Source organism: Microcebus murinus, chromosome 16, assembly GCF_040939455.1.
Source record: "Microcebus murinus isolate Inina chromosome 16, M.murinus_Inina_mat1.0, whole genome shotgun sequence".
NCBI classification, from domain to species: Eukaryota; Metazoa; Chordata; class Mammalia; order Primates; family Cheirogaleidae; genus Microcebus; species Microcebus murinus.
Window position 1 is genome coordinate 59,656,343 of NC_134119.1, and position 24,029 is coordinate 59,680,371.

At 39.3% G+C, this 24,029-nt stretch overlaps 2 protein-coding genes across 3 annotated transcripts in view; both read right to left on the reverse strand.

Moving 5' to 3' along the window:
• LOC105876876 (uncharacterized) overlaps positions 1 to 394 on the reverse strand; it is a 51,479-nt gene extending 51,085 nt beyond the window's left edge. The window contains exon 1 of the mRNA XM_075993435.1: positions 161 to 394. The gene's annotated coding sequence lies outside the window, so the exon portion shown is untranslated. The remainder of the gene's footprint in view (positions 1 to 160) is intronic.
• A 2,129-nt stretch (positions 395 to 2,523) lies between these two features.
• ZNF566 (zinc finger protein 566) lies at positions 2,524 to 22,832 on the reverse strand. Of its 2 annotated transcripts, none has more exons than XM_012774937.2 (4): positions 22,766 to 22,832; positions 19,823 to 19,949; positions 19,401 to 19,496; positions 2,524 to 7,512 (listed from the first exon to the last, which is right to left on the reverse strand). In XM_012774937.2, the coding sequence occupies exons 1-4, from the start codon at positions 22,772 to 22,774 to the stop codon at positions 6,488 to 6,490; spliced, it is 1,257 nt and encodes a 418-aa protein (XP_012630391.1). In that variant the 5' UTR covers positions 22,775 to 22,832; the 3' UTR covers positions 2,524 to 6,487. The 2 variants fall into 2 exon arrangements, with proteins under 2 accessions (XP_012630391.1, XP_012630387.1); XM_012774933.2 differs by having other exon boundaries at positions 19,401 to 19,499.
• Positions 22,833 to 24,029: the final 1,197 nt, after the last annotated feature.

Consider the following 24,029-nt stretch of genomic DNA (forward strand, 5'->3'; position numbering starts at 1 on the left):
TCAGTCACGCGGATGCCATCGGTCCCGGCCTCACAACCGCACACAGTCCCGAAGCTACGCCCCGGTCCTGTCACGCCCACAGGCACACGCAGGGACACGGCCGCCCTCTTACACACACTCGGGCCTGAGGCGCCGCAGAGCCCCCCTTCCCTCTCCTTACCCCGCGGGCCGCGACGCGTTTTCTGCGGATGACCAGGGCCGACGCCCCGGGCCACGACTGCTCACTTGGCGGCGGGAACCGGTCCCGCTGTGATGCCCAACCGAAGCTGCGGGGCCACCGCCCGGGTCAGTCCACAGCCCCCGGGGCCTAACGGGCTGCACGCGGGGGTTGCTGGGAGGGCCGGCCGCGCTCCCCCGGTGCGCAGGCGCGGCCAGCTCCGAGGGGCGGAGCAACGGCCCCGCCCGGTCTCTGCGCGAGCCCGCGAGCCAGTGCCGCCCCCGCGAGGGTGGGCTGCGCGTCCGCTCCTGCGGGGGGCGGGCGGGGCGTTAAAGAGAGATCCTCGTAGGGGGGGAAAGGGCATTTATTGAAACCCTGAAATCTGTACCCCCCACAATATGCCGAAACAAACAAAGAAAGAGAGATGCTCGTCGGTGTGAGTCTCCGTGGAGCCAACTAGGGAGCTCTGTGACGAGGACGGCGCTGTGTGTCTGCCTTCAGAGTGGCTCTGGGTGGCATTCTTTCAACGGTGGCGGCTGGTTGTGTTCGAGACAGTGCGACTAGGGGGTCCGGAATGAGGGGGATTTTGTGACTGGAATTGTGTTGGGCCCTGTAGGGCAGAGTGCTGAGGGGGCCTGTGAAATAATGGGGTTGACTGTGAGTGCATGAGATTGTTTCTGTGGACATGTCTGTAACTGACTTTATAGCCACCTTAGTGTGACACGGTTTTTGATAGGTTTGTTTACCTTTTCGGGCCATCCTTGGAGATGGTGAATGTGAGTCACTCAGTGTGTATTGGAGAAATGATTTACAATTACATATCGAAATAGCATATGATGTGCCTGAGAATATCAATCTAAAATAATAAACTCCAAGTCATATTAGTAGAATTACTTTAAAGAAATATTATTTGCACCGTTAAGGAGAAATATAAGTGACTAAGTGAAAAAGCCAAGAAAATCAGGTTATCATTGACTTTCTGACTTGTGCTTTAGTAAGTGCTTTAGTAAGTAAAAAATGGAGTAACATACTTTAGATACTCAATAAAAAAATATAAGCTAATATTTTATATCTAGTACAGCAAAATAAGAAACTTTTATCAACACATGAGTACCAGGGACTATTGTAGGGTCAGAGAGACTTAAAAGACATGTCAAATAATAAAAAGGGAAGGCAAAACAGTGTTAGAGATGTACATATGGTTAATAATATAATAAAGGAACAAGATTACTATGAAAGTTAGGAGAGTGTAGTGATTACTTTTAGGGACAGGGAACATATAGGAATTTATGGATTATCTGGTAAATTTCTATTTGTTGAGGTGATGGTTACAGAGGTATTTGTCTTATAACAATTGATTTAGCTATATTTATGTGGCTATATTTTATTAGCTATATTTTTGAGTTTTTAAATGTTTTTCTATATCTGACTTATAGTTTTACAATAAAAACACCCAAAAGTGTCTCAGGAATTATGACCTTGCCCTCCCTCAAAACATCAAAACATGTAAACATGGAGGGGAAAAGGCATGAAAGTCAGTACCGTTGACTCTAAAGTCAGTACTGTTGAAAGCCACTCACACCTGAAAATATTCATAATTGCTGGAAAACTATGTTCCCGTTTCTCAGAGAATGATGTCAGATGGAAGTATTGAAATATAAGAAGGAATGAAAAGCAATATAGGAATTATGGGGGCAGATACAAATGAATATTGGCTTTTAAAAACAATGTCTATAGGGTTAAAAAAATACATAAAAATACAAGAGAATATATTTCACCAAGGCAATAAATAATTTCTCTTATGACATACAAATAATAGTGATGAAAATAGGAAGCAGAAATAATCCTCAAAAACAAACCCTTCTATAAAAATGAAGAAAACATGGTAAGAAGTCCCAACACCCAGTGTCACCAGGTGTGCAACATGCAAAAGACAAGAAAATAAAATAGGTATAAATATTGTAAAGTAGGTATATCAGCTTTATCTGCAGATTATATAACTATAAAGCCCAAAAGAATCTATCACCTTATAAGCAGTATCCTAATATATTAAACTTTTAGATATTACTAGCATATTTTAAGCATTGTGACACATTTTATTAGAGGGTATTGTTATTAGATATTAAAAGGTAAGGGGGGCTGGGAGCAGTGGCTCACACCTGTAATCCTAGCACTCCGGGAGGCCGAGGCAGACAGATTGCTGGAGGTCAGGAGTTCGAAACCAGCCTGAGCAAGAGCGAGACCCCCGTCTCTAGTATAAATAGAAATTAATTGGCCAATATATATATATATATACATATATATGTGTGTGTATATATATATATATAAAATTAGCTGCGCATGGTGGTGCATGCCTGTAGTCCCAGCTACTTGGGAGGCTGAGGCAGGAGGATTGCTTGAGCCCAGGAGTTTGAAGTTGCTGTGAGCTAGGCTGACACCAGGGCACTCTAGCCCTGGCAACAAAAGTGAGACTCTGTCTCAAAAAATAAAAATAAAAAAAAAATCTATCTATCTATCTTTATTTCCAAGTAATAAAAGTTACTGAAAATTGTCAAAGATTGCTGAAATATAGGGAACAGAAACAGATACCATGATTTGAGCATTTAATATATGACAGTATTTTAATTCAGGAGAAAGATGAGGAATTTTTTTTCTGATCCTCCTCCTCTCCCCAAGATGAAGAATTTAATAATTACTTCTGACATAATTAGTTTTATTTCTGGATAGAAACAAATCTTATACCTGACTCATACCATATACAATAATCAATTCCAGATGGATTAAAATATTAAATTTATATGTATACATACATAGAAACACACATGAAAAAATGCACTCTTTTCCTGTATTTTCTTGCCCTCTGAAATTTTCTAGAAGCAAACCCTTCCTGAGAAACAGAAAACACTGGAAATGACTTGGAAAACCCATTTTATAGAAATAAAATAGACAAGAATATAAAAATGTTTATTGCAGCATTATTCTGAAATGGCATAAAAAGAGGAAACAATCTGAAACATCACAAGTGGGGAAATGATTGAATAGGTATTGGAACAAGCATACTGTGGAAGATACTGTAACCATTAAAAAGCTTTAAGTTAAATCATCATCTATTACAGGAAGGAATATCCAAAATGTACAGTTGAATGTATAAAAGCAAATTTCATAGAAACATATAAAGTATCATCCATTTTTTTATAAAAAACATAATCCAAGAATTTGTATGTTAATGTTTGAACATGAAGAAATATATACAATCTTTAAATATTATTCAGAAGAAAATGGACAAACGGGGAGGGAAAGAGGAATGGAGGACAGAGATAATGATGTTTTCTTTTTACCTGATGGTACTGTTTCATTAATTTGGGTGCAAATGTACTACCTCCATAATTTTAGATGAGGGACTTAATAAAAGATTTAAATATGCACACAAAATTAAATTTCATTTGGCAGTTCTCATTTTGATAATAATGCAAAACATTAGAACAGAAAATTCTGTTTTTAGTAATTCTCCCAATTGCAGATATTTGCTCTATTTTTCTCAAATTTATTATGAAATATTTTTTACCTCCTTATGCCTGTAAAATAAAGTAACTCAATGTCCAAAGAAACTCTTCTTATATAAGATCTAAGATAAAAGGGAATGGGGCATAAGATAGATCTAAGGTATCTTAATATATGAATTTTCCTTCCACAGAATAGTAACTGTCCACTGTAGGGAGGTGATTGCTGAGCATGAAATTTGAGGCACAATAAAGGGCCATCTCAAAAATGACCCTAAACCTAAACAAAGCTAAACTGTGGGCTTTTTTTTTTTAAACTTCAGGATTTCTTAAGTGACTTTTACTTGGTTTTCACACTATAATGGCAGACTTGAATATGGCCCACAAAGGCTAAAATATTGACTATCTGGCTCTTTAGGGAAAAAGTTTGCTGACCCTTGGTTTAAAAACTATAAAAATTACACTGACATATTTGCTGCTATGGCAAAATCGTGATAGGTTAACTCTTTAAAAATTTTTATTTCCTCTTGTGTATGTATACATAGCTCAAGAGCCAATATATTTTCTTTGTCTCTCACAATGATTCTTTAAAAAATTTGATTGGCCAGTTAAAAATCAGGAGCGATCGAACATTTAAAAAATGTAGATTTCTGGATTTCCTCACAAAGTCAAAAGAAAAATAAGGCCTGTGTTTTCTACAACCATCAAACAGACCTACAATTTGCTAATTTCTTTAGAATGAGTGTATACATCTTCATAGCTGACACTGAAAAATAGCTTTCTTTTTTGTATCCTCCTCATTCATTTCTGACATCAAAATTATGTTAGGTAAAATGAGATGTCTACTTCTATATAATTGAAATACAGTGTTTCCCAAAAGTCACCATACATAAGGAAACTGGGAAATTGTAGCTAAATGTACCTTTATTTACAAAATATTCATCACAAACTTTCATAAATTTTTTCCTCTGCATGCAGAATTTTGGGACACCCTGTAACACTTGGTAAAATTTTGCTTAAAAATAAATTGGACTTGGTGCTTCATGATCCCTTGCTAATTTTTTCCTGTTCTCTGTGTTTGACAGTCTTCTAAGAGTTCTAATTATCTTTAAGTTAATACTAGTGATTTACATCTTCCTGAAAATTCATTTTGTTTAGGTTCCCAAATGTATCAGACAAAAATATTCAGTATAACCTTTTAAATCTATATGGTTTCTATTTCTATCCATTTTTCAAATGTAATGCTGTTTATTTCTCTTTTTACAGTTTTTTCTTCATCAGCATCACCAATATTTTGTCTATATTCTTGTTTCTTTTTATGCTAGGTATTTTATGATGTAACAAAAAGGATACCAGTCTGAATAAAGTTCTTCCCACATATTACATTACTCACATTACTTTCCCTACCAACACCTAGGATCATTTAATGCTCAGTAGGAAATCAGTGATGATGGAAAATTTTCTTAATTCATTACCCTCAAAGGGGCTTTCTTCAGTTAAATACCCTGTCTAATGGTAAGTAAGGTCTACAGAAGTTAAAAAGCCTTTCAACAAATAATAATACTGATGACAACAGTAAATATAATAACAATGACTAACATTCAATATGTATTTATTATATGCCAGGCACAATTCTAAGCACTTTATGTGTCTTCATTCATTTAATCCTCACAAGACATTATGAGGTAGGTATTTTAATGATCCCCATTTTATAATTTCTAATGAGATATATTATCTATTAAAAACATAACAAGGCCGGGCGCGGTGGCTCACACCTGTAATCCTAGCTCTCTGGGAGGAAGAGGCGGGCGGATTGCTCGAGGTCAGGAGTTCAAAACCAGCCTGAGCAAGAGCGAGACCCCGTCTCTACTATAAATAGAAAGAAATTAATTGGCCAACTAATATATATAGAAAAAATTAGCTGGGCATGGTGGCGCATGCCTGTAGTCCCAGCTACCTGGGAGGCTGAGGCAGAAGGATTGCTTGAGCCCAGGAGTTTGAGGTTGCTGTGAGCTAGGCTGATGCCATGGCACTCACTCTAGCCTGGGCAACAAAGCGAGACTGTCTCAAAAAACAAACAAAAAAAACACATAACAAAAGATAATATAAAATACAAAGATGTACCTAGGGAGAATGTCCATCAGGGACATGTATTTTGGCAAAATATGTGGAGGAGACTATGATGTCCATCAATAGGGATTTGATAAATGGCATACGCACAATGAAACACCATGAAGATAGTAAAGGATCTCTGTTTACTGAGTGGAAAGTTGTTCATGAACATCTTTATAATAAGAAAGTCTTAATCTTATAAAGAGAAAAAAGAAGAAGCCATCTTTAAAAATAAAGAGGTCAATTCTCTCAGGTATTAAAGGTATTTTAAAAATAAAGATATTTTACAAACCATGATGTAAACTGATAAACTTTACAGTCATATAAATTGAAGATGTTTTAAAATATTATGAATGTAACAATTATAGGCAAATTGGGGTGGGGGATGAAAATCACAGGATTACATTTCCATATAAATTCTCTGATGTTTAAGAAGATTAGAAAGGTGTCAAAAATGCTGTCATTTCAAATATTTGCTAGACCGAATTATATGATGTTAAGAGAAATATGGGCTTTTATTAAAGAGCTTCCAAAATGTATTCTATGTATATGGTGTTTCTCCAACATTATTTTTCATGAGCTGAATAAGCTGTAGTCAACAAATATGTTTCCACATTATTCTATCTAGAGGAATTAATAACACGATAAATTCCATGATGTTGAATACTTTTTAGCCATAATTAAAATCCTTCCTATACACTTCATATATTCTAGTTTATCACCAGTACAGATTTTGATGCTGAATAAGTTGTGAGCCATAATTAAAGTTCTTTCCACATTCCCTATATTCATATGGTTTCTCACCATTATGAATTCTATGATGACTAATAAGTTGTGAACTCTGAGAATAGGCTTTCCCACATATCTTACATTCATAGGGTTTCTCACCAGTATGAATTCTCTGATGTCTGGTAAGGTCTGAACCAGAACGAAAAGCCTTATCACATTCTTTACATTCATAAGGTTTCTCACCTGTATGGATTCTTTGATGTTTAATAAGTTGTGAGCTCTGACTAAAGGCATTGCCACACTCCTTACATTCATATGGTTTCTCCCCAGTATGAATTCTCTGATGTTGAGTAAAATTTGAACCACTACTAAAGGCCTTCCCACATTCCTTACATTCATAGGGTTTCTCACCAGTGTGAATTCTCTGATGTCGAGTAAAGTTTGAACCACTACTGAAAGCCTTTCCACATTCCTTACATTCATAGGGTTTCTCACCAGTGTGAATTCTGTGATGTCGAGTAAGGTCTGAGCCACAAATAAAGGTTTTTCCACATTCCTTACATTCAAAGGGTTTCTTGCCAGTATGAATTTTCTGATGATGAGTAAGTCTTGAGGGATGTCTAAAGAACTTTCCACATTCTTTACATTCATAGGGCTTCTCAATGGTATGAATTATCTGATGAGTAGTAAATTGTGAGCCATGTCTAAAAGTTTTCCTATATTCTTTAGTTGCACAGTATTTCTCTTTATTATTAATTATTCGCTGTAATGTAAAGGATGGATGCTGACTGAAAGTGGGCATGTCTTCATGAGTGAATATCATTTGACTGAAATGTCCCTCCTGAGAGCCATCCTGTTTCTCAAACTGGCCATTACATTCCCAATCATCTCTGAAACTAGAGCACTGAAGGTCATGTTTTGTAAGTTTTTCCATTATCTCCCACTGGGCTGACTCTATTTCATAAATTTCTTTCTTCAGAAATAATTTCTTGGTCTCACATCTTGATTCCAGAACTGAAAGAAAATATGAAAGCAATCACTCATATATATATATATATATATATATTTTTTTTTTGAGACAGAGTCTTGTTTTGTTGCCCAGGCTAGAGTGAGTGCCATGGTGTCAGCCAAGCTCACAGCAATCTCAAATTCCTGGGCTCAAGCAATCCTGCTGCCTCAGCCTCCCAAATAGCTGGGACTACAGGCATGCACCACCATGCTCGGCTAATTTTTCCACATATATTAGTTGGCCAATTAATTTTTTTCTATTTATAGTAGAGACAGGGTCTCGCTCTTGCTCAGGCTGGTTTTGAACTCCTGACCTCGAGCAATCCGCCCACCTCGGCCTCCCAGAGTGCTAGGATTACAGGCGTGAGCCACTGCGCCCGGCCTTTTTTTTGTTTGTTTAGGAGAAATAAAACTTTAATTAAAATTGAGAATTTTGGCCGGGCGCTGTGGCTCACGCCTGTAATCCTAGCTCTTGGGAGGCCGAGGCGGGCGGATTGCTCAAGGTCAGGAGTTCGAAACCAGCCTGAGCAAGAGCGAGACCCCGTCTCTACTATAAATAGAAAGAAATTAATTGGCCAACTGATATATATATAAAAAATTAGCCGGGCATAGTGGCGCATGCCTGTAGTCCCAGCTACTCGGGAGGCTGAGGCAGAAGGATCACTGGAGCCCAGGAGTTTGAGGTTGCTGTGAGCTAGGCTGACGCCACGGCACTCACTCTAGCCTGGACAACAAAGCGAGACTCTGTCTCAAAAAAAAAAAAAAAAAAAAAAAAAAAAAAAAAAAAAAAAAAAAAAAAAAAAAATTGAGAATTTAAATAATTAAAAAAAGGGATGAGGAAGAAGGAGTGATAGTGAGGTCACATCAGAAGATGAGGATAGTGTTTAGGGAAACAAAGGAAGTCACTGGTTCCCAAACATTGCTATAAATCAGAATTACTTTGGGAAGCTTGCTAGATACATATAAACCTTAGTCTTATCTTCCTTGTTGCAGGATGACTCTACTCATACCCCCCTACACACAAATTATCTCAGCATATAAACACTTAGACATTTAATAGTAGCTAACAGCATGAACTGTAAAATAAGGGAAATGATCACACCTACTTAACAGGGCTGTTGTTCAGGATAAAATAAATATGCCTAACGGAAAATTTCCAGGGATTGACAAACTATGGCCTATAACCCTACACCCATTTTTATAAATTAAGTTTTATTAGAATACAACCACACTTATTACATATTGTCTATGAATGCTTTTGAGCTACAATGGCAAAAATAAGTATTAATATTTATGACAGAGACTGCATGGACTGCAAGCCTAAAATACTTAGTATCTGGACCTTCAAGAAAAAGTTTGCTAGCCCCGGGTTAGATCCGCATTGTCCAATATAGTAGCCGCCTGCTACATGTGGCTATTTAAATTTAAAATAACTAAAATTTCAAATTCAGTTCCTCAGTCACACTATTCACATTTCCAGTGTTCAATAGCCAAATGTGGCTAGTGGCTTCTGTACTGGAAATCATAAATATAGGACATTTCCATCATCAACCAATGTTCTATTGGACAGCACTGGTTTAGACTCTGTAATTAGAGGGCCAGAGATTTTCAATGAATAAGGAAACAGGGATGGCAATCTAAAGGCCTAGCTTAAGAAAAGGCAGGTGTTGACTGAACATAGGATGAGTGACAGAAAGGGAGGATTCTTTCGTGGATAGATATGGGATATGTTGGGGTTTGATGAAAATACTGTTTGCCTTGGAATTTTGAGATGCTGACCTTGGGAGAAGAGAACAGGGGACTTATCAAGTGCATGAGCACTATGGTAGTGACTACTGACTGACAGGAAAGGCCTTTGTCAGTTCAAAGAGAAGGGAAGAAAGTAAACTGGAAGGCAGAGTATTGTATTGAAAGATCAAAGGTACTACATTTAGTATATGAGTTTCAAACTCAGATAATTATAAGCATTGTTTTCTTGGGCAAATTAGTTCATCTTTCTGAGCCCGCAGTTCTCTAATACAATAGGAATGATAACTCCTATGATTGTTGTGAGGATTGGGAAAAATGTATGTAAAGTACTTGGTATAAAATAAGTGGGAGATAATACTGTGGAAGAATTTATACACAAAAATGGGGATGTTAGGCAAGAGAAGTGTTTTGAAGATGGCAACTAGGGACCCAGAGGGAAAAGCTCAAGCCAAAAAGGGGAAGATCATTCTAAGTACCATCTTCTTCCTCTTACTCCCGTACAATCATTCAGCAAATTCTGCCTAGCTTTACTCCTAAACCTCTCTTGAAATACTTCTCTTCCTTCTCTATCCAGTACAATTCCTAATACAAAACATCTCTCCCCTGATCTCTTAGACTCCTACCTAGTTTCTCCGTTTGAGGTTTGCAATCCTAAATATGTACCACCAGAAAGACATTAGCCTGCCACTGCTCTGGATTGCCTTTATAATAAAAGCCAAACTCTTGAACGTGATCTACAAAGCTCAAATAATCTGGTTCTTGCCTGCCTTTTCAACCAAATCTCACAAAATACCACCCTTTGCTTTCTAAGCTTCATCCTCATTGGTTTTATTTTTCAGTTCTTCAAATGCCTCCAGCTCTCTGTCCCTCTCAAGGTCTTTCTAGCTACTTGGTCTTAAGTCTAGCAGTGTTTTCTTTCTTTCTGGGCCTTGATGACTAATGTTCATTTTTAAAATCTCTACCTTAAGGTCATACTTTTCAAGGCCTTGCCTGATCCCTAAATTATGCCTCATTTGTATTAATAATTATCCTTTTAGTACTCTGTTCTCCTCAACAGAATTTTCACAATTTGTAATTATATATTTATTTGGATTCATGCAACAGGATTTTCCTCACTAAATCTTAAGTTCTATGAGGGCAAGGATAATGTCTGTCATCTTCCTTAATGTGTATTTAACTCTGAGCACAGTATCTGCTACATATTGGAAGATTGACAAATATTTTTTTATTGCTTCAATCAGCAAGTGTCTAAATGTATACTTCTTAATAAAAAATGTCCAGGCCAGGCGCGGTGGCTCATGCCTATAATCCTAGTACTTTGGGAGGCCAAGGTGGGCGGATTGCTCAAGGTCAGGAGTTTGAAACCAGCCTGAGCAAGAGCGAGACCCGGTCTCTCCTATGAATAGAAATTAATTGGCCAACTAATATATATAGAAAAAATTAGCCGGGCATGGTGGCGCATGCCTGTAGTCCCAGCTACTCAGGAGGCTGAGGCAGGAGGATTGCTTGAGCCCAGGAGTTTGAGGTTGCTGTGAGCTAGGCTGACGCCAAGGCACTCACACTAGCCTGGGCAATAAAGCAAGACTCTGTCTCAAAAAAAAAAAAAAAAAAAAAAAGTCCAGAACTCATATCACCCCTCCCCCAAATCCAGGTAGCTCCACTCAGAGAGGGACTCCTTGTGATTGTGGAAAAGAGATGACAAATACCTAGAGATTTTATCTGATAACCCAGGGAATCCTCCTTTACCTTACCAAAGCCCACCAAGGTGGTGTTATCTAAGAGTTGGCAAGAGTCATAGTGTTCACGGGCTTACAGTGCCCCCTAGTGCTGATACGGCTGCAGTGACCAAAGGCTTAGATCACAACACTCCATTTTCTTTCTTTCTTTCTTTTTTTTTTTTTTTTGAGACAAGAGTCTCGCTTTGTTGCCCAGGCTAGAGTGAGTGCCATGGCGTCAGCCTAGCTCAAAGCAACCTCAAACTCCTGGGCTCAAGCAATCCTGCTGCCTCAGCCTCCCGAGTAGCTGGGACTACAGGCATGCGCCACCATGCCCGGCTGTTTTTTTTCTATATTTATTACTTGGCCAATTAATTTCTTTCTATTAATAGTAGAGACGGGGTCTCGCTCTTGCTCAGGCTGGTTCTGAACTCCTGACATCGAGCAATCCGCCCACCTCAGCCTCCCAGAGTGCTAGGATTACAGGTGTGAGCCACCGCGCCCGGCCTCCATTCATTTTCAATGTGTAGAAAGCCTTCTCAAGGATTGGCACAAACAAGCCCAGATTGTGATGACTGGAATAAATATCTAACTCTGCAATGCCCAGACACTGACATATGTCTACAAGCATCAAGAACATCTATGTAGGGGCTGGGCCTAGAAGGATGGATGGGTAGATGGAAAGAACGTGAGCAAAGTGATTGAAGGGTCAGGTGAAAACACCTGCCCAAAGAAGCATGTTTGCTGAGTGCAAAGGTCAGCTGAAAAATTCCTGAATCCTGAGCCATTCTCTCCACCATCGCCTTCTGTGGCTCAACAGGAGGAGCAGCTACCTCCTCCACTTCCTCCTCCTCTCCCTCTCAAAGGGGATTTCTCTTCCTCCCCTGGAAAACCATCTGCTTTTTAACATTGCCTACAAGGGTCAATCTTTATGGGGATGAGATTTGCTAGAACAATGGAATCTTCTAGCTACCCAGCCTTTTCAATAGGGGCCACTGTTCAGTTGCATCCAATAAAACCCACACCTTTACAATGGACGACTAATCCACCCATATGAATAGAGCAGTTGTCCATTAAGCAGGATAAATTAAAAATTTAAAATTTCTCGTCCAGGACCAACTTAAAGCAGGACATTTAGAACCTTCCCTGAGCCCATGGAACGCTCCTGTACTCATCACACTAAAAAGAAAAGGCGTTTACTACAAAACCTAAGAGCTCTTAATGCTATTACAGTCCCAATGGGGCCTCTACAACCTGGCCTTCCCCAGCTGTTGTTAATTCCAAGAGATTGGCCTTTGATTGTAATTGATTTAAAAGATGATCTTTTCACAATTCCTCTAGTGAACCAAGACCAGGAAAGATTTGCATTTTCTGTTCCCACTTATATAAATGCTCATCCAGTTGACAGGTATCACCAGAAAATCCTTCTGCAAGGGATGTTAAATAGCCCCACTATTTCTCAATATTATGTTCATCAAGCCCTATTCCTTTCTCGGTGTCAGTTCCCATCCACTATCATGTATCACTATATGGATGATGTATTATTAGCAGCTCCTACTCAAGCAGAATTATTATCATCGTTTGCTTATGCACAAACATACACTGCCGTCCATGGGCTCATCACATAAATGTGCCTGCTTACTTTGTCAGGCTGATTGTGGAAAAGATGACAAATAGCTAGAGATTTTATCTGATAACCCAGGGAATCCTCCCTAACCTTACCAAACCCCACCAAGGTGGTGTATTTAGGAGTTGGCAAGAGCCACAGCATTCATGGCCTTACGCTGCCCCCTAGTGCCGATACGGCTGCAGTGGCCAAAGGTTTAGATCACAACACTCCATTCATTTTCAATATGTAGAAAGCCTTCTCAAGGATGGGCACAAACAAGCCCAGACTGTGATGACTGGAATAAATATCCAACTCTGCAATGCCCAGACGCTGACATATGTCCACATGCATCAAGAACATCTATGTAGGGGCTGGGCCTAGAAGGATGGATGGGTAGATGGAAAGAACGTGAGCAAGGTGAATGAAGGGTCAGGTGAAAACACCTGCCCAAAGCAGCTTGTTTGCTGAGTTCAAAGGTCAGCTGAAAAATTCTAGAATACTGAGCCATTCTCTCCACCATTGCTTTCTGCGGTTAAACAGGAGGAGCGGCTACCTCCTCCACTTCCTCCTCCTCTCCCTCTCAAAGGGGATTTCTCTTCCTCCCCTGGCAAACTATCTGCTTTTTAACATTACCTACGAGAGGGTCAATCTTTATGGGGATGAGATTTGCTAAAACAATGGAATCTTCTAGCTACCCAGCCTTTTCAATAGGGCCACTGCTCAGGTGCATCCAATACGACCCACACCTTTACAATGGACGACTAATTCACCCATCTGGATACAGCAGTGGCCTATTAAGCAGGATAAATTAAAACATTTAAAATCTTTTGTCCAGGACCAACTTAAGGCAGGATATATAGACCCTTCCCTGAGACCATGGAATACTCCTGTATTGGTCATACTAAAAAGAACAGTAAGTGGCGTTTACTACAGGACCTAAGAGCTCTTAATGCTATTACAGTCCCGATAGGACCGCTACAACTTGGTCTTCCCCAGCTGTCGTTAATTCCTTTGATTGTAATTGATTTGAAAGATTATCTTTTCACAATTTCTCTAGTGAAACAACACTGGGAAGGATTTGCATGTTCTGCTCCTACTTATAATAATGCCCATCCAATCAATAGGTATCACCGGAAAGTCCTTCTGCAAGGTATGTTAAATAGTCCCACTGTTTGTCAATATTATGTTCATCAAGCCCTACTCCTTTCTTGGTGCCAGTTCCCATCTGCTATCATCTACTACTATATGGATGATGTATTATTAGAAGCTCCTATTCAAGCAGAATTATTATCATTGTTTGCTTATTTACAAACATATACTGCCGTCCATGGGCTGCAAATTGCCCCAGACAAAATACAACTTACCCAACCCTGGTGCTACCTTGGTTACCTACTTTTTTCACCTTCACTGCGACCCCAACAAATAGCAATCTCCTTCCCTTCTACCCTGACACTACATGCATTACAACAACTTTTGGGACATGTGAATTGGATACATCCCACTTGTTAATTCCTTAAAGAATTATATTCCACTAATGTCTTTAAAAATGCCATAATGTCCCATCAGTTCTTTCTCCAAAACACTCAAATGCTTATTGAATAGTTTCCCATTACCCAGAAACAAGCTGGTCACGTAAAAGTGCCTGCTCAGCTTGTAAGGCTGTACAAGGTGTGCCTTTATCACCTGGGGTCAAACCTTGAGGCCTAACTCCTAACTCACTCTGGCAAATGAACATTACTCATTTCCCTGCCTTCGATATCTACAGGTAACTGTTGACACTTAGGAATGATTCATGCCACTGCATGATGGGGTGAGCGTGTCTCCCCTGCGATCACTCATTTGTTAAACTCCATCCTTATCTAGGGCTTCCTCATACTGTGAAGACTGATAATGGGCCCTATTACACCGCAACTGTCTTTCAGACTACTTTACAGGACTGGAACATTTGCCACATCACTGGCAATCCACATACATCTACTGGACAGGCACTTGTTGAGAGGACCAACCGCACCTTAAAAAATTATTTGGAAAAACAAAAGGGGGGAGTACCTTGCCCTTCCACAACAAAGAGTAGCAAAAGCATTATACACTCTTAATTTTTTTACTTTGTCCAGTCTCCAGCTGTTCTCCATCCCGGTCCTTAGTTATTACACCTCCCTTTCCGTTTCCCAGCCTGAGCCCCGAGAGAAAGCGTGAGTGCAGGGATGGGACTCCTTAGGAACCTGGAACAGCCCTTTTGGTGTGTTAACATGGGGAAGAGGACATGTTTGTGTTCAAACTTCTACTGGTCCCGAGTGGTTCCCTTCCAGACGAGTTCGCCTACATCATGAGCTGGATTTCACAAATGAAAGGTCTCTCCCTCCAGCTGCTGCCGACTGGGGTCTCACCGCGACAGACACGTAACACCATGACAGCGCCCAGGATCATGTGAGGTCAATTGAGAGGTCTCTAGTTAGAGACACAGGCCTCAGCTATGATGACACAATTGGGGGCTCCTCCTACCCCGGGGAACACTTTTCTGGCATATTTGGCTATTGCTGCCCCTAACAGCATAGATACACCAAGAGCTGCTTTGCAGCCTTTTTCTCCTTTTATTTCTCCCGGTCAGCACAGCCACAGTTTTCTGGACTCATGTTTTAAACCCTCCTGTATTTAAGGCCCCTAACATGGTGGGACTCAAGATCCCTCTGTCTACCAATGAGTCTACAGGGACTGCAGGAGTATGGTTGCCTCCAAGTTCCTGGCAGAGAAATGGATCAGACTGGCTTAATATCACAGTCAGTAGTTTATTATTCCCATAATCCTTTACCAACTTACACAGTACAACATGGTGCATTCCCATGACCACCCCAAAATGTCTATATTATCAACTGGTTGTGCCTGATATTGTCATTTTCTGTCTCTTTTATTTTCCAGGACGGATCTGCCAATTGATAACCTCCCCACGCCATTATGAAGAGGCACTGGCTGAAGCTTATATCCCTCTTTCTCCTACTCACATTCCACCTCTAATTTTAAATATACAAAAAGGGGGGCACGTAGGGGCTGAGCCTAGAAGAAAGGATGGATGGATGGATGGATGGATGGATGGATGGGAAGAACGTGAGCAAGGTGAATGAAGGGTCAGATGAAAATGCCTGCCCGAAGCTGCTTGTTTGCAGAGGTATACAAGGAATGTACTTCAACATAACAAAGACCACACATGACAAACCCAGAGTTAACATCATCCTCAACAGTGGAAAATTGAAAGTTTTTTTCCTAAGACCAGGAAAAAGATAAGAATGCACTTGTGTTCAACATATTACTGGAAATACTAGCCAGAGATATTTGGCAACAAAAAGGAATAAAAGGTATTCAAATTGGAAAGGAAGAAGTAAAATTATCTGTTTGCACATGACATCTTATATAAAACTCTAAGGATGCCACTATAAAACTGTTAGAATAAATGAATTTAGTAAAGTTGCAAGATACAAAATCAACATACAAAAATAAGTTGTGTTTCTACACATTAACAATAAAATATTTGAAAATGAAATAAATCCTTTTATAATAGCATCAAAAACACAAGTTACTTAGAAAAAAAATTTAACCAAGGAGGTGGCACTGCAAACCATAAAACACTGATGAGGCCGGGCGCTGTGGCTCACGCCTGTAATCCTAGCTCTTGGGAGGCCGAGGCGGGCGGATTGCTCAAGGTCAGGAGTTCAAAACCAGCCTGAGCAAGAGCGAGACCCCGTCTCTACTATAAATAGAAAGAAATCAATTGGCCAACTGATATATATATAAAAAATTAGCCGGGCATGGTGGCACATGCCTGTAGTCCCAGCTACCAGGGAGGCTGAGGCAGAAGGATCGCTCGAGCCCAGGAGTTTGAGGTTGCTGTGAGCTAGGCTGACGCCACGGCACTCACTCTAGCCTGGGCAACAAAGCGAGACTCTGTCTCAAAAAAAAAAAAAAAAAACCACTGATGAAAGGAAGTGAAGATCCAAATAAATGGCAAGTTATTCTGTATTCATGGGTGGGAAAAATTAATACTGTTAAAATATCCATACTATCCAAAGCAATTTACAGATTCAATGCAATCCCTATCATAATTCCAATAGCACTTTTCACAGAAATAGAAAAAATAATCCTAAAATTCATATGGAACCATAAGAGACCCTGAATAGCCAAGGCAATCTTGAGCAAAAAGAACAAAGCTGGAGAAATCTACATCAGCTGGACTTCAAAATATATTACAAAGCTACAGTAATCAAAACACTATGGTACCAGCATAAAACCAGACACAGTGACCAATGAAACAGAATAAAGAGCCCAGAAATGAATTCACACATTTATGGTCAACTGATTTCTGACAAAGGAGCCAAGAACACACAGTGGGAAAAGGATGGTCGGTCTCTTTAATAAATGATGTTGAGAAAATTGTATATTCACATGCAGAAGATTAAATTGGATCTCTTATAGCACTCCATATACAAAAATCAACTTAAAATGGATTAAAGAGAATCCCTGTACACTTAGTGTGAATGTAAGTTGATATAGCCATTATGCAAAATGGCATGTAGGTTCTTTAAAACCACCATATGAGATTCAGCAATCCCACTTCCAGGTATACATCCAAAGGAAATGAAATCAGTATATGGAAGAGATATCTGCACTCCCATGTTCAGCATTATTCACAATAGCCAAGATATGAAATCAATGGATGATTCGATAAAGAAAATATGGTATGTATACGTGTATTTTATATATATAAAAATACATACACATACACACACATATACAATGGAGTATTGTTTAGCTTCAAAATGAAGGAAATCCTGTTATTTTCAACAACATAGATGAAGCTGGAGGACATTATGCTAAGTGAAATAAGCTAGGCACAGAAAGACAAATACTGCATGATTTCATTCATATATAAAATCTAAAAAAGTCAAACTCATAGAAGCAGAGTAGAATAATGGCTGCCAGTAGCAGGGGAGGTAGCTATATCGGGTGTAAGGGAAAGGGGACAAAGTTGCAGTTATGTCAGATAAAAAAGTTCTGGAGATGTAATATACAGTATTACATGCTAATAGTATATTCTACTATGTTTGTATGTACTAATGTAATACTAGGACAGCATTTATGGCTAGGACAACATCTCTGGTTAATAATACTATATTGTAGGCCTGGCACGGTGGCTCATGCCTGTAATCCTAGCACTTTGGGAGCCCGAAGTGGGCGGATTGCTTGAGGTCAGGAGTTCGAAACCAGCCTGAGCAAGGGTGAGACACCATCTCTACTATAAATAGAAAGAAATTAATTGGCCAACTAATATATATAGAAAAAATTAGCCAGGCATGGTGGCGCATGCCTGTAGTCCCAGCTACTCGGGAGGCTGAGGCAGGAGGATTGCTTGAGCCCAGGAGTTTGAGGTTGCTGTGAGCTAGGCTGACGCCACAGCACTCACTCTAGCCTGGGCAACAGAGTGAGACTCTGTTCCAAAAAAAAAAAATTTTTTTCCTACCACTTTGCATAAAACAGCACCCTCTAATATCTTTCTCTGCTTTATTTTTTTTTAGCACTTACTATTAATATTATCTGATACATTACATATTCATTTAGTTTCAATTTTTCCCTGCACTGGGTGAGGGGTGGGCTGTTATGCTCTCGGAAGAGAGATTTTACATGTTCTATTCATTACTATAACCTCAGTGTTGAGAATAGTGCTGAGCATAAAATAGGGGCTCTTCTTTTATAACAAATCTCTCTATCTTTGCCAGCTCTTAACTTCTCCATAAAGACATAGGCCCTTTATTTCTAACTCTATCTAAAGTAAATGACATGCCTGGCCAAATATACCCCTATAACTTTGATGTGGATCAACTCCTCTTCTGTATCTTTAGCCCTCACTTTCTGCTAAGCTTCCTATTTTAACTTCTGTTATGGTGGTACTACTTTGTAGAACTTATTTATAGACATGTTCTAGTACTCCTACTAGGTGATAAATTCTGAAATTGCTTATTCCTTTTTTTTTTTTTTTTTTTGAGACAGGGTCTTACTCTATAGCCCAGGCTGGAGTGAAGTGGTGTGATCACAGCTCAATGCAACCTCCAACTCCTGGGCTCAAGTGATCCTCCTGGCTCAGCCTCCCGAGTAGCTAGGATAACAGGCACATACCATCACACCCAACTAATTTTTTAAAATATTTTTTGTAGAGATGGGGATCTCACTAGGTTGCCCAGGCTGATTTTGAATTCCTGGCCTCAAGGGATCCTCCCACCTTGCAAAAGGCTGGGATTACAGGCATGAACAACTGCACCCACTCTACTTATTCCTTTTTAATCTCTGCGTCACCTGAGTATCTCACACATGTAAGAAAATCAGTAAATATTCGTAAAAAGTATGAATGAATCAATGAGGGTATAAACTCCTACATCTAAAAATACCTAGTTAAAAAAAATAAGTCTTTGGCAATGTAGAAAAAAATGTATTTCAGGAGATAGTGATGCTTTTACAAGACTAAATATAAAAGAGGATAAGAAGCTGGGAAGAAAATGGACCCGAAATGTGGATAGAAGGTAATATTAAATATTATTAGAGAGGATGGAGGAGGGCACCAGCTAGTTAGAATTGAGAGAAGTACAAGAGGAAAAAAGCAGGCAAAGTAGTATGTTAGGTAAAGGGAAAAGGTAGGATCATTTGAAAACTCATGCTGAAAAAAATCTTATGTTTGCACAATAGGCCTAAAGCTTTTGAGGGGAGTTTCCCAAACAGCATCTCAAAGATGCAGTTTCTATGCTGATCACCTGGGTCCATATCTGCTGTGCCTCACTTACCTGGCCACTGGCTTCTTGTCAGCTCTCTGTGAACCAACCAGGGCTCCTTCCCTTGCTCCAAGTAGGAGATCACATTTGGTTTAGAAATAGAATGTCCTGCTTACAAAAGAAATAATGAGACAAATTTATAATGAAGATGTCCCAGAATTTAATTCCAGTTCCTTCATTGCAAAGAAAGACATGACATTACAGAAAGAGTCGATGAAAGGGACGACAGACTTATAAAACATAAGAGAAGACTTGAAACATGCCCCATAATTCAATACAGCTTCCTTTTTCTAACTCTACAATATTCAGAACATTCCATGTGAGAACAGGATGTAGAAATCCAACTGGTTTCTGAAAGGTGCGTGAGCATTTCACACTGGGGAAGTAGGCCTTCCAAGAGCAGAATCTGAATTATTATGGGCAGACGTCCTTACCCATTGAAACCAGGTTGCTGTAATTCTCCAACATCACATCTCTGTATAAATCTCTCTGATCATCATTCAGGCATTCCCACTCCTCCTGAGAGAAGTCTATGGACACATCACTGAACATCACTGACTCCTGGAACAACAACCATGTACATGACTTGATTAATGAAAAGAAATGTTTTTGTGAAGGAAAGAGACAAGAAGAAAATTAAGGTAGAGGAAGTGAAATATAATGAGCACATGAATGTCTGGGACAAAAGTGGAGGACCGTAAACAAATAAGCAAACTGAATCACTGTGCTTCCATATCATTCTGTTTCCTCCAGATGAAACTACCTGAGTATAGTAGTACTTCCGCTATTCAAACAAGGCTGGAAGGAATAAAATTCAGCTAAGAGGAGTTTCCTAATTAAATTAAATTATATATTCAATGTCTAGCACAATACTTGTCATATAATAAATCAACAATACATGTGATCATCTTTGTCCCTCCCCTTCTCCCAAATAACTAAGGGTAAAATTTCAGAATAAGGGATAAATACAAGATATTAAAAGCATCCAGAGAGGAGAGAAGGTCAGTTAAAAGGCATCAAGAATCAGCAGGACAATGGAATTCTCAAGAACATCTCCAAAAGCAAGAAGCAACAAGAACAACTCTTCAATATTCTGATGGAGAAAATAAATTCTGACCTAGAATTGCATAACCAAACTATCATTCTGTTGTGAGTGTAGAAAACAGACATCTAAGGACTCAAGTCAATTTTTTAGGGAACTACTGGAGGATGTGCTCCACAAAAATGAGGGAGTAAACCAGAAAAGACAGTGACATGGGATTAAGAAAACAGGTAATGTACACAGGAGAGTTGTGAAAGAAAATCCAGGAAAAACAATAAAAGAGAAGTCTCTGGAAAACTGTGAACAGGCCTAGAGAGTAACCAAACCAGATAGGAGCAAGGAGACAAAGGGAATAGGGAGGAAAGTCTCTATGCTAAAAAGGAACTGATGTGTTTGACCACACAAAAAACTTACTGATTGGCATGTGGCAATGATACTGGAGATTTTAAGTTTAAATACATGAACAACTAAGCAAATGGGGGGAAAAAAGCAATTAACTCTAGGAAGATAAAAGATTATATAGAATAAAGCCATGAGTTGGCTTGGCAGAGAATGATATTTGCAGCTATAATAATGTGTACACTATTGATTTAACCAAAAATGGTGATATGATTAATAGCAAAGTCAGGAAAAATGGAAAGTACAACATGGGAATACAATGTTCCTTTTCACTTTGCAGTAAATCAAGAGATGAGTAAAACGGATTCATCCAAAAATAGTAATTAAAAAACTATGTCCAAGAGTTGAGGGCACTGGCCTTTTGGTAGTAGGACTGGTGACAGGGCAAGACTGAAACCATACTACTTTCCTTGCAGACATGTATAAAATGACATTTAAAAATATTGTATTTTAGAATATCAAATTTGTATATAATTTAAGACTCTGATAATTCTCATGCCCCACTACTAGTAAGAATTATTCCTTGTTACAACAAATGCTTTTCGTAAGCACATTTTTGTTTCTCACTGAATAATATTCTATTGTGAGCATATATATGGCAACTTTTCTTTTTTAGAGACAGGGTCTTGCTCTGTCCCCCAGGCTAGAGTGTAGTGGTACAATCATAGCTCACTGTAGCCTTGAATTCCTGGACTCAAGTGATCCTCCTGCTTCACCCTTCCAAGTAGCTGGGACTATAGGCATGCACAACCATGCCGGGCTAATTTTTTAAAAAAATTTTTGGAGATAAGGTCTCACTGTGTTGCCTAGGCTGGTCTCAAACTCCTGGCCTCAAGCGATCCTCTTGCCTCTGCCTCTGGAGTCACTGGGATTACAGGCATGAACTACTGTACCTGATTTCACAAGTTTTCTTTTGCCTTTAGATATTTAGGCTGGAGGTAACCTTTAAAGACCTCCTAACTGTTGGCCCACTCTCATTTATGACTACCCATTGCCCAGCTATAAATTCCCCTTATAACTGAACTACAGAAAATTGATGGAGGATGATCCAGATTCACACAATGGCATCATTGATGTCACTTTTTCATGGATGCTCAGTGGTGTACCAGAGCTTTGGATCAACCACTAGTCATACTCTTAAACCTAAAAGGCTCATGAATCAGGAGATCTTGCCATGTACTAAGACTGAAATCAAACAAAAACATCATACATACATTCTCATTGGAAAACCAAGGTATGTGGAGCTAATCAGAGCTTTTCCATATTAGGTTTCCCTAATTACTCATTTCTATTCCATTAAATCACTGTCCAAGAAAACTAGATTCATTAATTCAATGTGAGGAACACATTTCTGTCCTATCATGCTTTCTGGCAGAAGTCTGAGATGGGAGATGCTGAAGGACTTAGTAAATGAGTATGCAAATATTGTTTAAAAGAAGGGAAAACTGGAGAGGGCACTGAGTTGTTTAGGAGGAAAAGAGGGTCAAGTTCCTGAAGGAGGACCCTGTAAAAGAAATTATTCCAAACCTGGTCTGGATCAGATATTTTACATTATATAATGCATAATCTCTTTATGAGAAGAAGATAAGCAATTTTCTGAAGGATTTAAATCTGATTAAAACTTCTTCAGAGAAACTTGTTATCTAACCACTTGGCTGACTAATAAATAGTTAACTGTAAGTTAAAAGTATAAAATTTCTAACAATGATCATTTAACTACTTATTTTTTCTATTAGTTGGCCTATTACTTTTCCTTTACAGTAACTTTTCCTTTACAGAGAAAGAACTTTAGCATTGCTTATAATAACTAAACTGTCTGAAAGGTTTTTTTGTTTTGTTTTTCAACACCAAAAAGCATCATGATGAGGAAAGCAAATGTTAATATGCACTAGGGGTAAAGATGACTCTATTTGAGCAAAAGGAAAGAGTATCTCACCTGAGCCATAGCTTTTATATTTGTAGAAAAGGACCTTCTCTGGGTTCTTCTTTTGAAAAAGCGTAGAGCTGAGAGAGGCAAAAGAAGATACATGAGACCCCCACATGCCTCACAGCTCCCAGAATGGTCATTTCAACTCTGTTCATGCCACACAAATAAACACTTGAGGGGTATCAGTGTGAAGAATGGGCAAATGTCTCATAATCCCAAGCTCCAAAGATGACAGGTTTTGACTGGAGCAGGATGGATTTGGTTAACCCAATAGGGCTTGGAGAACATAAATTTGTATACACACACACACATACACACACACAAAGATATAAAATTTTTTACTCAAATTATAGCATATTATATACACTGTTGTAAACATTGCTATTTTTACCTATTAATAATAAGTCTTGGAATGAATCCCAACTAATATATATTGTGCTACATGACTGTCTTAATAGCTACACCAAATTCCATTAAATGGATATAGATTCATTATTTTTTTTTTTTGAGACAGAAAACTCAACTCTGTTGCCTGGGCTAGAGTGCTGTGGTGTCAGTCTAGCTCACAGCAACTTCAAACTCCTGGGCTCAAGCAATCCTACTGCCTCAGTCTCCCGAATAGCTAGAACTACAGGCATGTGCCACCATTCTCGGCTAATTTTTTTTATATATTTTTAGTTGGCCAATTAATTTCTATTTTTAGTAGAGACGGGTCTTGCTCTTACTCAGGCTGGTTTTTTTTTTTTTTTTTTTTTTTTTTTTTTTGCGACAGAGTCTCACTTTGTTGTCCAGGCTAGAGTGAGTGCCGTGGCGTCAGCCTAGCTCACAGCAACCTCAAACTCCTGGGCTTGAGTGATCCTTCTGCCTCAGCCTCCCGAGTAGCTGGGACTACAGGCATGCGCCACCATGCCCGGCTAATTTTTTATATATATATCAGTTGGCCAATTAATTTCTTTCTATTTATAGTAGAGACGGGGTCTCGCTCTTGCTCAGGCTGGTTTTGAACTCCTGACCTTGAGCAATCCGCCCGCCTCGGCCTCCCAAGAGCTAGGATTACAGGCGTGAGCCACAGCGCCCGGCCCTCAGGCTGGTTTTGAACTCCTGACCTTGGGCCATCCGTCCGCCTGGGCCTCTCAGAGTGCTAGGATTACAGGCGTGAGCCACCATGCCCGGCCGGATATACCTTAATTTATTCAGCTAATCAGAGGCCTACGATCATTTGAGTTGTTTCTAGTCTTTCACTATAACAAACAATGCTGTAATAAATATCCTT

What these genes read in the sequence shown, in the direction of transcription:
- ZNF566 (XM_012774933.2), bottom strand. An exon ending in CAGCAACCTGGTTTCAATGG is followed by an intron (nt 19,500 to 19,822) that starts GTAAGGACGTCT and finishes TTCTTTTGTAAG; the next exon opens with CAGGACATTCTATTTCTAAA. An exon ending in GACAAGAAGCCAGTGGCCAG is followed by an intron (nt 7,513 to 19,400) that starts GTAAGTGAGGCA and finishes ATTTTCTTTCAG; the next exon opens with TTCTGGAATCAAGATGTGAG.